The 13,465-nt window shown below is 42.5% G+C and overlaps 2 protein-coding genes across 2 annotated transcripts; one reads left to right on the forward strand and one right to left on the reverse strand.

The window, feature by feature from the left end:
• Positions 1–1,526: 1,526 nt before the first annotated feature.
• Positions 1,527–4,786, forward strand: LOC109528857 (regulator of G protein signaling 9 binding protein). Its single transcript, XM_019891888.1, has one exon. The coding sequence runs from the start codon at positions 2,404–2,406 to the stop codon at positions 3,142–3,144; it is 741 nt and encodes a 246-aa protein (XP_019747447.1). The 5' UTR covers positions 1,527–2,403; the 3' UTR covers positions 3,145–4,786.
• Positions 3,720–8,716, reverse strand: nudt19 (nudix (nucleoside diphosphate linked moiety X)-type motif 19). Its single transcript, XM_019891876.1, has 3 exons — positions 7,832–8,716; positions 7,204–7,411; positions 3,720–7,123 (listed from the first exon to the last, which is right to left on the reverse strand). The coding sequence occupies exons 1-3, from the start codon at positions 8,606–8,608 to the stop codon at positions 6,915–6,917; spliced, it is 1,194 nt and encodes a 397-aa protein (XP_019747435.1). The 5' UTR covers positions 8,609–8,716; the 3' UTR covers positions 3,720–6,914.
• Between the last annotated feature and the right edge of the window lie 4,749 nt (positions 8,717–13,465).

Raw genomic sequence — 13,465 nt, forward strand, 5'->3', positions numbered from 1 at the left:
AGGATTTTTACTTGTTCATCTTCAATTGTGTGGTTTGTTTCTTTTAAGTGTGCGTATACTGCACTATCAAATTTGACCTGTCTCCTATTTACAATAACTTGTTGACCAGTAAGGGACATAGACATGCTGATCAGGCTAACTGAAAGTAGCTATTCAGCCTTAGCCCAAACAATAGGCCTAATCAAGACCCAATGATAGGGAGTTTAGAAACCAATGGGCCTCTTCACCATAGGGGCGTGACTAACCATCCCCACCCAGTCCTCAAACAGGCCACGCTCAGCCTTTTAGCGCAGAGCAACTTCCCGGAGTCTTCACGGAGACTTCAGGGTTGTCTACCGCTGACGAAGCTTCTGTGAGAGAAGCGAAACGTCCTTTTTTGTTTTTTGTTTTTTACCCACAGGTACAGATGACGACTGACAGAACCCTTTCTACGATGGAACTTTCCTGTACGACTGAGAGCCTCCACAAGCAATACTCTGTAACCTTTTTTTCTCACTCAACAAATACTACATACATTTAAAAAACTAAAGTTCATACTAAAACTAATTGAACTAAAGCAAAGGATTTTAAAAGAATAAAATCGAACAAATTTGCTCTAAAAACTAGTTAAAACAAACTGATTTTTAAAAAGTCAAAACAAAATAAAATCTGACAATAATGACAATTTCAAAACGAAGTGGAATCCAAGGACTGACCAAGATGACATCTTGGTGGGAGTTGAGAGCCAACAGAAGGACATTCCTGCCTCTTAAAAGGAGAGTTGGAATGTGATAAACGCACAAGGATGAGAAGATAGTTTCTATTACGTCACACACCCATTTTTTTTTTTAGTCACGATTATGTCACTTCACTGCTACCACAACTGCGAGGAAAACATGTTTGACTCCCCTGCTCTATTACGGTACAATATTACACTGCCTACTATACTTCCAAACGTGCCTGATCGCCATTCTCTCCTCTTGTAGTTTTCTCTCTCTCTCTCTCTCTCTCTCTCTCTCTCTCTCTCTCTCTCTCTCTCTCTCACTCTCTGTGTGCTTAAGTCCATCAGCGTTACAGTGCTGTCACTGGATCATTAGGCGCCATCCGCTTCAATAATTCAAAAAGAGCAAAGCGGGCAAAGGAGGTAAGCACTGCCTCTGCCACCTCTCAACACAGTGGGGCACCATGCAGGTAAACAACACATTATTCAAGCAGTTTACTGTAAGCGGCAATTATATACGGTAATTTTATGGAGAAGAAGCAAAAAAAGAGAAGACAATGCAATTGCCGCAAATTACTGTTGTAGATGACATTGTCCAACAATTCTCTTCAGCTGACTTTCCTTTTTCTATTACTCCCTATTTTTCAAAAAAGGAACTAGCGATAAGGAACAAAAAAAAAAAAAAAAAACCTACAATTAACTTGCCTTTATGTGATTTTTTTTTTTTTTGCTATAACATTGTTGAGCAGCGTGGAATTTCATTCTAATATTATCAAAAGCTTTAAAACATTTACATTTGAAACAGGCTAATCTTCTGTTCTGGCTTCATGTGTCGGACTCTAGAGGAGTCCGTGCTTCAACGGTCATGAACCTCAAGGTACGTCACTGTAATGCCCCCCACTGCTTTAACTCGAGTCCGTTTTTTTTCACACAAATGCAGAACCTAAGTACAGCGTGTGCGTACATTTGCCATCTCGAATTGTTGCTGTTAATAAAAGGGAGCCTGCGCGTAGCAGTCAGCTGCTGCCGAACCATTCAAACCGCGGAAGGTGACTGTCACTCTCCGTGAAGGGATCTCCGCTACTGTACTGGCCTGACCCAATGACGCCAGCGTGCATTCCCACGTGACGAGCACCCTCGCGAGCCAATCAACGAGCCCCCAGTCTGTGGGCCGTCCCTCTTTTACAGCTTGTCACCTTGGGCATCGCTTTTTGCGAGCACGTGACCACAGAAGGCGCTTAGTGGCATTTAAACATCACCCATTGCGCTTTCCGCCACCAAAATAGACTCACGAAGCCAAACGGAATCAAACGGCGAACGTCTCTATGTCGAGTGGACGCTATTTCCCTTCCTAACGCCGAATGACGCTCTCCTTCGTAATTTTTGAATTTGCGGACTTGATTTTTTTCCCCCCTCATTATTTTTGCCACCTGTAGCTAAGAGTTGGTATTTTTAAGAAACGCGTTATGGGATTATTGCGCATCCGTGCGTAAAGGAGCGGAAACGGGGCTAAATCCCATTTGAGGGCGCGTAAACCTCCTGGAGTGGAAGCGGCATGCAGGATAGAAAGGAATGTGCACTCACATAGGAGAGAGGTGATCCACAAAGATCGCCATTTCTCTCGTTTGTCATATTTCTGTGGAGGAAGAGGAGGGAAGGGAGGAAGAGGCGGAGGGGGAGAGAGAGCGCGTCGCTGAGCAGCCATGGGCAAAGAGGAGTGTAAAACTATGCTGGACGCCCTGAATAAAGTGACGGCGTGCTACAGGCACCTGGTCGTGGCTCTGGGCAGTACGTCGGACTCGCAGAACTTGCGCGAGGAGCTGAAGCGGACCCGCAAAAAGGCGCAGGAACTCGCCGTGGCCAACCGGACTAAACTGACCTCTCTGCTCAAAGACAAGAGCATCAGCAAGGAGGACCGCGCCGAGTACGAGCGGCTATGGGTGCTCTTCTCCAGCAGCATGGATCTACTGGAGGTGGACATGAAGCGCTCGCTGGAGATAGGCCAGGACTTCCCCCTCAAGGTGCCCACCAGGCACCTGATCCAGACTGGCATGACGGGGAGCACCAGCACGGTGGCGGCGCGCGCCATGAGCGTGCAGAACATGAAGTACGAGGCAGACAGCAACATCGACACGGCCGACCTGCGGGACCTGCAGGCCGAGATCGGCCAGGTGAGTCAGATGATGGAGGAGATGGAAATGAAGGTGCAGGTGGCGCCGTGGGCCGTGGAAGCCAAGCAGGAGGCAGGCGCAGAGCTCAAGTCCAACATGAGCGTGGGAAATTCCTCCGTGGGCATCATCTCCATCTGTGAGGAGGAACCCAAGGACGAGGAAGGCGGGGGTGGCGGGGACGCGGGCTTCGCGTCCATCTGCGCCGTGGTGGTCTTCTTTGTCATTGTGACTGTGGCGGTGGTGCTTGGATATCTGGTCATCAACATGTCCTGAACAACTGCCCGTCCCTGGAGGGGTTGAGTCAGGGTGGGGGAGGGGGGGGTGCCTAATTGAAAAAAAGTTCAGCCCTAAAGAGCAGTGGTGTAACTGGCACTAAAAAATGCCACTTAACTACAGTACAGTAACTCTCTTACTGTCGTGGTGTGCTGTTTAAAAAGTTCAGTTCTCAATGTTATGAATAATTTGTGATTCATGTTTAGCTACTTCCACTATAAGCAATGTAGGAGATAATACAAGGCCGCAGAAAGAGAGAGAGAGAGAGAGAGAGAACTACAACAGGAGAGAATGGCGGTCAGGCACATTTGGAAGTAAAGTACTTTTTAGGGTCCGGAGGTTATTTATTTTTGGAGAAGGGAATTTGAAAGAAAAAAAATAAAAAAACATGTGTAGTGTAGAGTCGAAGATATATTTATTGTCCCTGTGGGGCAGTTTTCTTAGCCGCACAATTGCAAGGAACTTCATGGCAGGTCATTAGACATACCACACAAACTGAAGTCCATTCATTAGACACTACCAAAACATACCTCACACAATACAGGACACTATGCACCCTTGGAGATCTTTTTCAATTGACTGAATGCTTTTAAGGCTTGTGGCACAGGAGAGAATTTGGGTCTGCACTTGGCCAGAGGGGGGTGATGGCAACAGTATTCAAAAAACGATGTCAGAGGGTGTGTATAACACATTCGATGTTATTTGCCTTTCTCGTCAGTCTGTCTTCATAAATGTGTTCAATGCTGTAATGGAAGGCAGTATCTGGCCATCAGCGACACGTAATCCAAGTGGATTAGCGAGAGAGCTCATGTAGCCTGACTACTATTCCTCTTTGACGCTAGATGATGTTTCACATTTAGACTTGTTTCAAGCAAATGCGGCCATCTGATCGAGGGAAAAGCACGACAGGCAAAACTTCGCTCTTCATGGGCTGGATGTGATTTAATGGGCACCATTCCGTAGTGTAGCTAGTTGGCATGAAGCCAGATTGTTGTGCATCAAATCACAATGCTATGCTAATGCTATCAAATGGTGGGTGGGTGAAAAGGGGTCCTTAACAAGATGGCCAAAATTTTTAAGTAACACACCAGTTCACTGTTAAGCTTGTGCTTCTTTTCAGGGTTGAATGTATATACAGTATTGCAACATGTGTATGTATATACGGTACATGAATATATATGAATAGAGGTTTTGTACAGTCATCTGTCAGATAATGTACATACAATCAGGTATATTTATTATAATAAAAACAATTCAAAAAGCACACTTAGCAGAAGTCCTTGCATGTATTCTGTCTTGTGCAATTCAATCATTTGAGATAATCATCTTGGTTTTTAAAAGTGCCAAATGTCAAGTCTCGACGTTGTAAGTGCTGCAAAGCTGAAGGGATTTTAAGCAGACGATTATTACTTGGGACATAACCACCTTAAGGTTAAATGCTGTTCAATTTTCCAATGGAGATGCTTGATCTGCCTGGCTAATGGTTTTACTTCTAAGAGTATTTGTGTATTCCTAGAATAGCCCAGGAGATGTTAAGGCCCTGAGGCTCCAAGGAGGGGTTTGGTGTAAGTAGTGCACTGCGACGCCAATGAATTCAAATCCAACCACTAAAGGCTAGTAGGAAGCTGAAAGTGGATACGTGGAAAAAAACGGACAAAAAGACTCCATTTACTGACGCTTTTTGTTTACGCTGGGCTATGGTTGAAAGGTCAAGTCATTTCTTTCAGTGACACCATAAAAACAACAAAATCTGCTTTTTTTTCTGTGGAATCCATATCTATATGGAAAAAACAGAGAAAAAGATGTAGGTGTTGCTCTTTTTTTTTTTAAGAAAGAGAGCGGCACAAATCCAATCTTTGAAAAGTGAATTGAATTTAAACCGCGACACTGAAAAAACACTGAAGCTTTGAAATTGAATTTCATCAGAACATATTATGGCATACAGCGCTGTTTTTAATTGTTTGCATTATTAGCCTTTGTTAAAAAAAAAAAAAACAAATCCCCTGGAGTTGTCTGCTTTCTCTCAACATATAACGTAAAAATGTAAACATTTTCCATTCCTCCCCATTATTTTCTTAAGCTGTTGTGCATCCTTTAAAAGTCACTGGTCCTTTCTTTATATAAAAAGCCCAAAAGCACTTAGGACACAGTGCTGCATGAAAACCATTTTGCATCTTGTTTCTCTTTCCTGTCATTTCAAGAAAGTTCCAAAAGATGCAAAAATACATCTGCGATGAATTAAACATGGCGAAGAAGGAGGGGACTAAAATGTTGCGGACTTGAATTTTCTGAAGCGTGAGGGGTTGCTGACTCTGGAGACTATTTCGGACAGCTCAGGAGATATCTAAATATATTTTGGCAAGCTTGAAAATTCGACAATTTCCTCCCAAAAAGTTGAATTCCACTTTAATCATACGTGGAGGGTCATTTAAAGGTGAACGAGTCTTCTCCCAAACAGAGTTCTCGGCAGCGACGCGAGCCACGCACGGCAATGCATCATTGTCTCATCACCGACAAAGATTGTGGGTTTCCAAGGCTGTGGAGTTGCCATGGTAACCCCTCAACTGACTCTCCGAGGCAAACAGCACAAAGGTTGAGCTGTGTTATTTCAACTTAGCCTGTCAGACATACACAGGTGTGTGTTACAGTATTTCCATTTTAATCCAAATACAGTGAATGCATTTAGCCTGGACGTTTTTGATTTCCCTTGATAAAATAATACAAAACCTAATACAATAAATTGTGCTTTATTATAATTTGATAATAATAACAATAATACAAGAAGCTAACTTTATCTGAATAGCCACGACACAGGAGGCATTCAACGGCTGGATTGATGTCAACAGTCACACAATTCAATTTCTCACATTGCTACACAAAAAAGTTGTTCTTTGACTGAAATAAATGTTGGCTGAATAAAAGGCTGAGGTTGTTAAGCTATTTTTTTAATTTCAGTAGTCCATTAAAAGTATATATATGATACTCAAGATTCATTTAACACAGTAGTTTTCAGAAGGCAAATCCCTACCTAATTTCCTTTAGAAAATGGAGGTTTTGTTTGTGACATTCTAATTTCTTGAAATCGTGTTTTACTGGTTTTCGTGACCAGTAATAAATAATCATGAAACCAATAAAAATAATAAATGTAATATTTCACACGACGTGATGAATCTCTATAAAGGAGTTTCAGTTTGTGAAGGTTCCACGACATTATAATTTAATAAAAGATGCCCCTGTACGTGTAGCGTTTAAAGTTGCTCTTTTTCTTATCAGTCACATACTGCATTTGTTTGTAAATTTCTATTTCACAGGCATGTTGATGAGTAACGAATCAGATTTTATAAATTACATCTCTGATTCTGTGTTAGCGTCTGATCTTGTTTTTGTGATTTCACTTTGAAAAACCTTATTTCATCCAAAAATTACATCAGTATTTGGCACAACACCATCATATGTACCCACTACCTCCACCTCCTGCAAATGCATGAATCAACCAATATTGTATATCAGGGGTGATAACCTAATTTTTGTTGCAGGCCACATTTCTGTTACCGTGTCCATTGGAGCGCCATTATGACTGGGCCAGATCTGTCCCCCGGGCCTTGAGTTTGGCACCTGTGGTGTATATAGCACGTGTACATGGGCCAAAGTCCGAAGACAGTGAAGGGAGAGGGAAATGTCCCTAAGTCCTACACAACTCAAATGGCTTCAACACATTAACACCTGATTTTGTGTCTTCTGTCTGGAGTGTTCTTGTTCGTGAGTTGCTGCTATTTTGTTCCCACAAGGGTTGTGGAGTTCACTGATCCAATGAGAGGCAGCGTGTGGTTGTACTTGGGTGTAATGTTGACCTGCAGTTCTGGACTGTAGGGGTCTGAGATCAAGAAGCGATGTAGCGCAGATTTAGAACCTCCATGAATCTCCAGGTTTGTTTCCACCATAGTCGCTTCTGAAACGGTAGACGGGTACAGCTGGTCTCCTACGAGTGAACAGCAACAAAATTTAAAAACTGGAGCAATCGGTCAAGGGATGGAAAAAAACCCCAGATGAATCACGCACCTGGCAGCACTGATATGTAGCCGTTGTCCTGGAAGAGGATGACAGGCAGCCACTGCTCGCAGCCGTCGGTGCCGCGTCGACTGGCAAATGCGTGGAGGTCGCTCAGCGAGAGGAAACGGCACATACGCCTCAGCTCATAGAACTGTGGGGGGGCAATCCACAAATTGCGAGCCCCGAAGCTCTGCAGGACGTCCGAGGGCGTCGACCACTGGGATGCATCGACACACGAGGTGAGCTACAGTGGATGTAAAAAGTCTACACATCCCTATTCAAATGCCTGGTTATCATCATATCAAAACATGAGACCATGAAAAATTATTTTAAAACTTTTTCCTCGGCTGTTCAATACGGCTTGTTTTTTCAGATCAATATCAGTACAAGTATTCACTCATTTGTATTCAACGATACCAATACCAAGTACTGTTACCACTCGTACTTACAATACATAAAATATCATACCCATACATCCATTTTATACAGCACTTGTCCTTAAGGTTGTTGGTAAGATGGAGCTTACCCCTTTTGCCTTTGGGCAAGAGGGAGTGTGCACTCCGGACGGGTCACCAACCAATCACAGGGCACATATAGACAAACAAGATAGATGGCACAAATGTATATTAAGTGTCACCTGCAAGTGTTGAATTTCCTTTTGGTCTTGGAGGGCGCATGGTCTCTCTTCCAGGCAGCACATGAAGAAGGCCGTGTCAAACCTCTTCGTGCCGTATTGTCCCTCGGGGGTCAGCCAGTTGGCCCACTCGTGGAGGGCCCAGATGTTGGGCAGCACCTCCAGCTCCCTGCACATCCTGACGAAGTTTGACGGGTTCTGGTTTACCAAAGTCCGCCATTTGCTCAGCTCATCGCTGCAAAGCTCGTTTACTTTGTAATGTTTGACTTCATCGTCGGCGCGCCTGTCTTTAAGACTCTTTAACAGACTCAGTTCTTCCTTTTTGGACACGAAAAGCAGCACGCCAGACTCCTCGAATGTCTCTCTCAAGGCGCAAATCCGGAATGCGACCTCTCCCGGGATAGGGGAGCCCAGTTTGTGCCGGTCGGTAGCAAATATCGGCGGTCTAGTCTCTGGTGGTTGCCGGACGCACCTTAAGCCAAAGTTGGGAGAGTTGGTAAAAGCTTTGAAAACGTCCAACCACTCACTCGAAAAGTCGGAAGGGTCCACCATTCCTCCGGGGAACACATAGGCGTTAGGCATGAATCCGCTTTTACTGCTTCGTTTCAGGAGCAAAACATTGTAGTCAAAGACGTGAGGAACTCGAGGTCGTCCTTCGGTTTTAACGGTCGACTGAGAACACGCAAAACCCGGCGTGGATACATTTTCCACGCCGAGCCTGTGACCCGCCACTAGAATGAGAGTGGCGGCCTCCTTCCAATGTTTCAGTCCAGTGTTCATTTTAAAACGTCAAATGTTAAATTTTTGTCAAATTCATTGTAAAGTCACTGCATCTATGGGCAAAGTTGTTGTTTTGGTAACACCCGGAAGTAATCGCAATTCCAATCTGAACTATTTCCACCCAATTAAAGGCTGGAAGTTTCACTGCTGCCACCTACAGGCCGGGTGATTCCAAAGCAGCTGCTGCCATCTACAGGCTGGATGACTCACGTTCGAACATGATCGTCAGTCGCCTGCTCGAGCTGTACGATAGAAATCTGTGGCTTTTGTGTTTGAATTAGGTTTTTATATGTTTCAATTTTAATTTCGAAACGGATTCTTTTCAACCACAAAACTATCACGCGTAAAAATAAAATATATAAAACAATACAATGTACAGGTGCTGATTCATATAAAGAGTAGTAGAAATATTTCATGATTTACTTTTTTATTTACAATGTTGATGGTTATAGCTTTGCACTAGAAAAAACACAAACTTAATATTCTATTTAAAAAATCACATAAAATACTATCAAAACGATTTTAATATAAAAATTAAGGTGTTTCACGTTTTTAATTGAATTACATTAATTCAAAATTATTATCATAATTAATTCATGCAATTTATTGTATTTTACTCATGTGCTGTTGTTTATGTAGGCCTTTGTTATATGTAATTTAACATATTTGATCAAACACTAATTGACAGGAGAGTGGCACGGTGAGTTGGCTTAGCTCTCTATCTATCTATCCATCCATCTATCAAATTAAACGTTTATGATGCACTGAGTCACTTTCTATTTTATCCTAGGAAAAATATGTTTTGTGTTCTATACCTCAAATGTTTTTGCTGCAAACTCAACCCTAATGAATCCAAACCATGCAGCCCCTGTAGTGCCTTTATCAGCCAAGCAAGTGTTTGCTTGCATCGCATGTTTATGGTTTTCTTTGCTGACTTAGTACCAAAAACGTAGGGCACTTTAATTTAAAACCACCTCACCTTCTGTGCATTATGGCACTAAAAGTTCACATTGTCACATGAACACATTCCTGACAGGCAACTAAATGATTTACAGTACAAAGAAACAAGAAATCTAGCTGTTGCTATTGGTTGAGCCAATGCTTCTGTGTTTAATATTCATCATGTGGCAAGTTATTTATGAAAAGTCTCAGCACTTTAAAGGCGATGAGGGTACTTCCAATATTTTGCCCTCTTGGGTAAGATAAATAAGAGCCAAAATATGAGAAACTGCTCTCAGTGTGCAGTTCTACAATCTAGGAGCTACCCCATTAATGATAATCATATATAGTACCTAACTGACAGTGTTATAAAAAGATGAACATTAATAACGTTTGGAAAGTCAAAATTACAGTTCTTGTAGCCTATTAGGTCTTTTTTGATTGTACAAATGTAACGAATCCCACCTCACAAATCCACCATACATTCACCCACTCAAACAAGGTTTTTGTCATTGTTTTTTTTAATTGAAATAACAAATACAAACATCACAAGCAATGAATATTTTAAACATTCACGAATATACATACATATCAAGAGCAACGTAGTAAATTACAGTACATAACAACCCCCGACCCCAAAATAAAAACATCCATGTACTGTACATTCTAAATTGTCCATAGGTGTTAATTAATGTGACCCTGCCTCTCTTTCAAAGGTCAGATTGAACAGGTTAATGTGTTGTTTTCTTGAACCCGCTATCAGAAAAAAAGCCTCCCACTAATTTGTCTTATCTTTTGGGTTGTTCTTCACAGGAGCACGATGCCACGCCAGGCTGGTCACCCTGATCCCAAAATCTGGAAGGGAGTATTCCTATCTGATGGAAGCTTCCTGCTCCTCGGTGGCCTACCTTTACTCGTGGACCACGGTGATGGTGTCCAAGCCCTCATCCTTTTCCATTATCACTCTTGAGCTTTGACGAGCATGCCAAAGCTCCTTTCTATCCTGAATGCAAGCCTGCTGTCATTGTCACCAAGGTTTTGGCAGCTGCAGCCAAGGGTAACCTCGATTTTTATTCCTGTACATGACTACTGCATACTACACACACAATGCGGTGCGTGGTAGCTCCTTTGCCACCTTAATTACACACAAGATATACCTGTAAATTGTTTATTCATTTTCCGATTCGCTTTATCCTCACAAGGGTCGCGGTAGGAGCTGGAGCCTATCCCAGTTGACTTCGGGCAGTCGGCGGGGGACACCCTGAACCGACTGCCAGCCAATCGCAGGGCACACAGACGAACAACAAACCGCGCTCACACTCACACCGAGGGACAATTTAAAGAGTTCAATCAGCCTGCCATGCATGTTTTTGGAATGTGGGAGGAAACCGGAGTACCCGGAAAAAACCCATGCAGGCACGGGGAGAGCATGCAAACTCCACATAGGAAGGCCGGAGGCGGGATCGAACCCACGACCTCTGCACTGTGAGGTCGATGCGCTAACCACTCGATCACTGAAGTTAAGTATGCTCTTTGCACATGCCGTGACCAGGAATCGAACCAGGATTGTTGCGATCACCATGCAGGGTACTAACCACTACACGATCACGGCCCTATAAATTGTTTAATATTACAAAAATTCCAACAAATAAAGGCCTCCCCTCATTGGTATTTACAGACACTATTTACGGTTGCTTGATTTTTGATTTGTTTTGTTTTATTTCAAGCCAAAATGTTAAACATGAGTGAGTTAAGAGGTCACTCGCGGTGAAATTAAACTTGAAAGTCAAGGTAGCACAGTGTATAAACCAATTTGTTTCTAAGACATTCAAGCAGCCAAGTGGGCGTGATGAGCAAATCTTTTAATGGCCTACAGGGGAGTTATGATGAAGCCGAGGAATTCAGTCAAATATTGTCCTCCAGCAATGCTGGCCACTGACATCATTGATTGTGGGAGCCACTTTAAACATATCAAATCACGAGAATGCTGATTAAGGTTGCCACCCTTATCTCCAGGGTCATCCACTTCAGAGGGAATACTCTGTTTTTCAAAAAGGGTGGATGAACTGGAATACATACACAAAAACGCATCTTGCTTGCTCTTTGGAAGTGAAACTTTTCGTCGGATGCTTCTGAAAGTCATAAAAATCTGAATTTCACCAACGTTTTTGGAAATTCTTAATTTTCCTGCATAAATTGGTCATAAAATGTGATCTGATCTTCATCCCAAAAACCAAAATAAAAACAAAATAAAACAAAACAGAGTCTTCTTAAAGTAATACAACACAAATAATTATATGGTTTCATTTTTTTTAATAGCAGAACATGAAGCATGGTTATTTTTCTATATGTGGCCTGCAATTGACTGTTGTACAGTCCGATGATGTACTCTGCCTCTTGCCCAAAAGTCATGGATAGTTTCCAGCTCACCCACGACGCGAATGAGTTGCTTTCTTGAACCTGCTATCAGAGAAAAAGCCTCCCACTAATTTGTCTAATCTGTCGGGTTGTGCTTCACGGGAGCGCTGTGCTACACCGAGCTGGGCACCATGATCCCAAAATCTGGAGGGGAGTATTCCTCTCTGATGGAGGCTTTCGACTCCCCGCTGGCCTACCTGTACTCGTGGGCCACCGTGATGGTGTCCAAGCCCTCATCCTTTTCCATCATCACGCTGTGCTTTGCCAAGTTTGCTCTTCGTTTCTATCCTGAATGCAACACTCATGTCATTGTCACCAAAGTGTCTGGCGGCTGCAGCTAAAAGTAACATTGATTTCTGCGGATAACTACTAACAACACAAACAATGGTGCTTATAGAGTTATAAATACTGGAAACGCCGCTCACTTTTCATGTTGGATTCGCCTTTAATTGTACGTTTAGTTTAAACAGACAAGTAGGATATTAAATGTTTAATATTGGTGGACCATCTGCAGTGTCAAACTAGCAAGTTATGTGCAAAACAACTTCACTGCGGCCAAACTTTTAATCATTATCATCATTTTGGGAGCTGGCGTTGTTCTCTTGGTGCAAGGTGAGATTTCATCAATGTTTACATTTCATGTACAAGCGTTGTTTTGATCCTCTGGCTAGCCTATGTAAGTGGCCGAGAATAAAATGGTGCGATTAAGATGATAAATGGTTTTGTTTACATTTGTGTTTTTAGTCCAGCGTTATTATGGCAAGAATGTGTGTCCTTTAACCTTTGTGAATACCGTACACTAGTTTGACACAGAAGATGTCGATGATCACAATGAAAATGAAGAAAAAAACATTACCACTAGATGTCAGTGGAGCATTGTTGAACGTAGGGACGAAGCTTCCTTCACTCCTCCTGCACACCTTCTTTGATGTGTATTTTATGCTTCAAAAGATAAGCTTGGCCGCATGTAAGATAATATCGTGCTGTTATTCAGGCGTATGGAAAATGTGATCATTTTCCATAGGGTCTTAATAGCCGTTTATGAAGTGTGGCAAAACATAATTCGACAAAGCTCAGTTTATTGCTCGTGATATTTATTACAGCTTTTACTTAAACATGTATGAAATTGTCTGTTATAACATCTTTTCTTGAAATAAAACTGGCCCAGGTTATTTTAGTTGGCAACAAAAACTCCCCACAAGTCCCAACGGGGATGTTAGCTCCGCCGCTAACATTACTGGTGTTCTGGCTGCTCCACCAGTATGAAAGAAAGACCACCAAAATAAGAGCTCCTGGCATGCCACGCCAATGAAAGAGATCCAATCCTCCTTATTTCAAGGCTGCGTACCATGAAAAGGTTATTTAAAGGTACTGTACAATTATTGCATTTAGTTTGGAGAATACTTAGCGGATTTCAAAATGCAGTAGTCATGAAGAGTGCCATAAAAGTCATAGTTGCCGAAGGCTGCAGTTGCCAGACACTTGGTGACAATGACAGAA

The sequence above is a fragment of the Hippocampus comes genome, unplaced genomic scaffold (assembly GCF_001891065.2).
Source record: "Hippocampus comes isolate QL1 unplaced genomic scaffold, H_comes_QL1_v1.1 scaffold275, whole genome shotgun sequence".
Classification (NCBI taxonomy): Eukaryota; Metazoa; Chordata; class Actinopteri; order Syngnathiformes; family Syngnathidae; genus Hippocampus; species Hippocampus comes.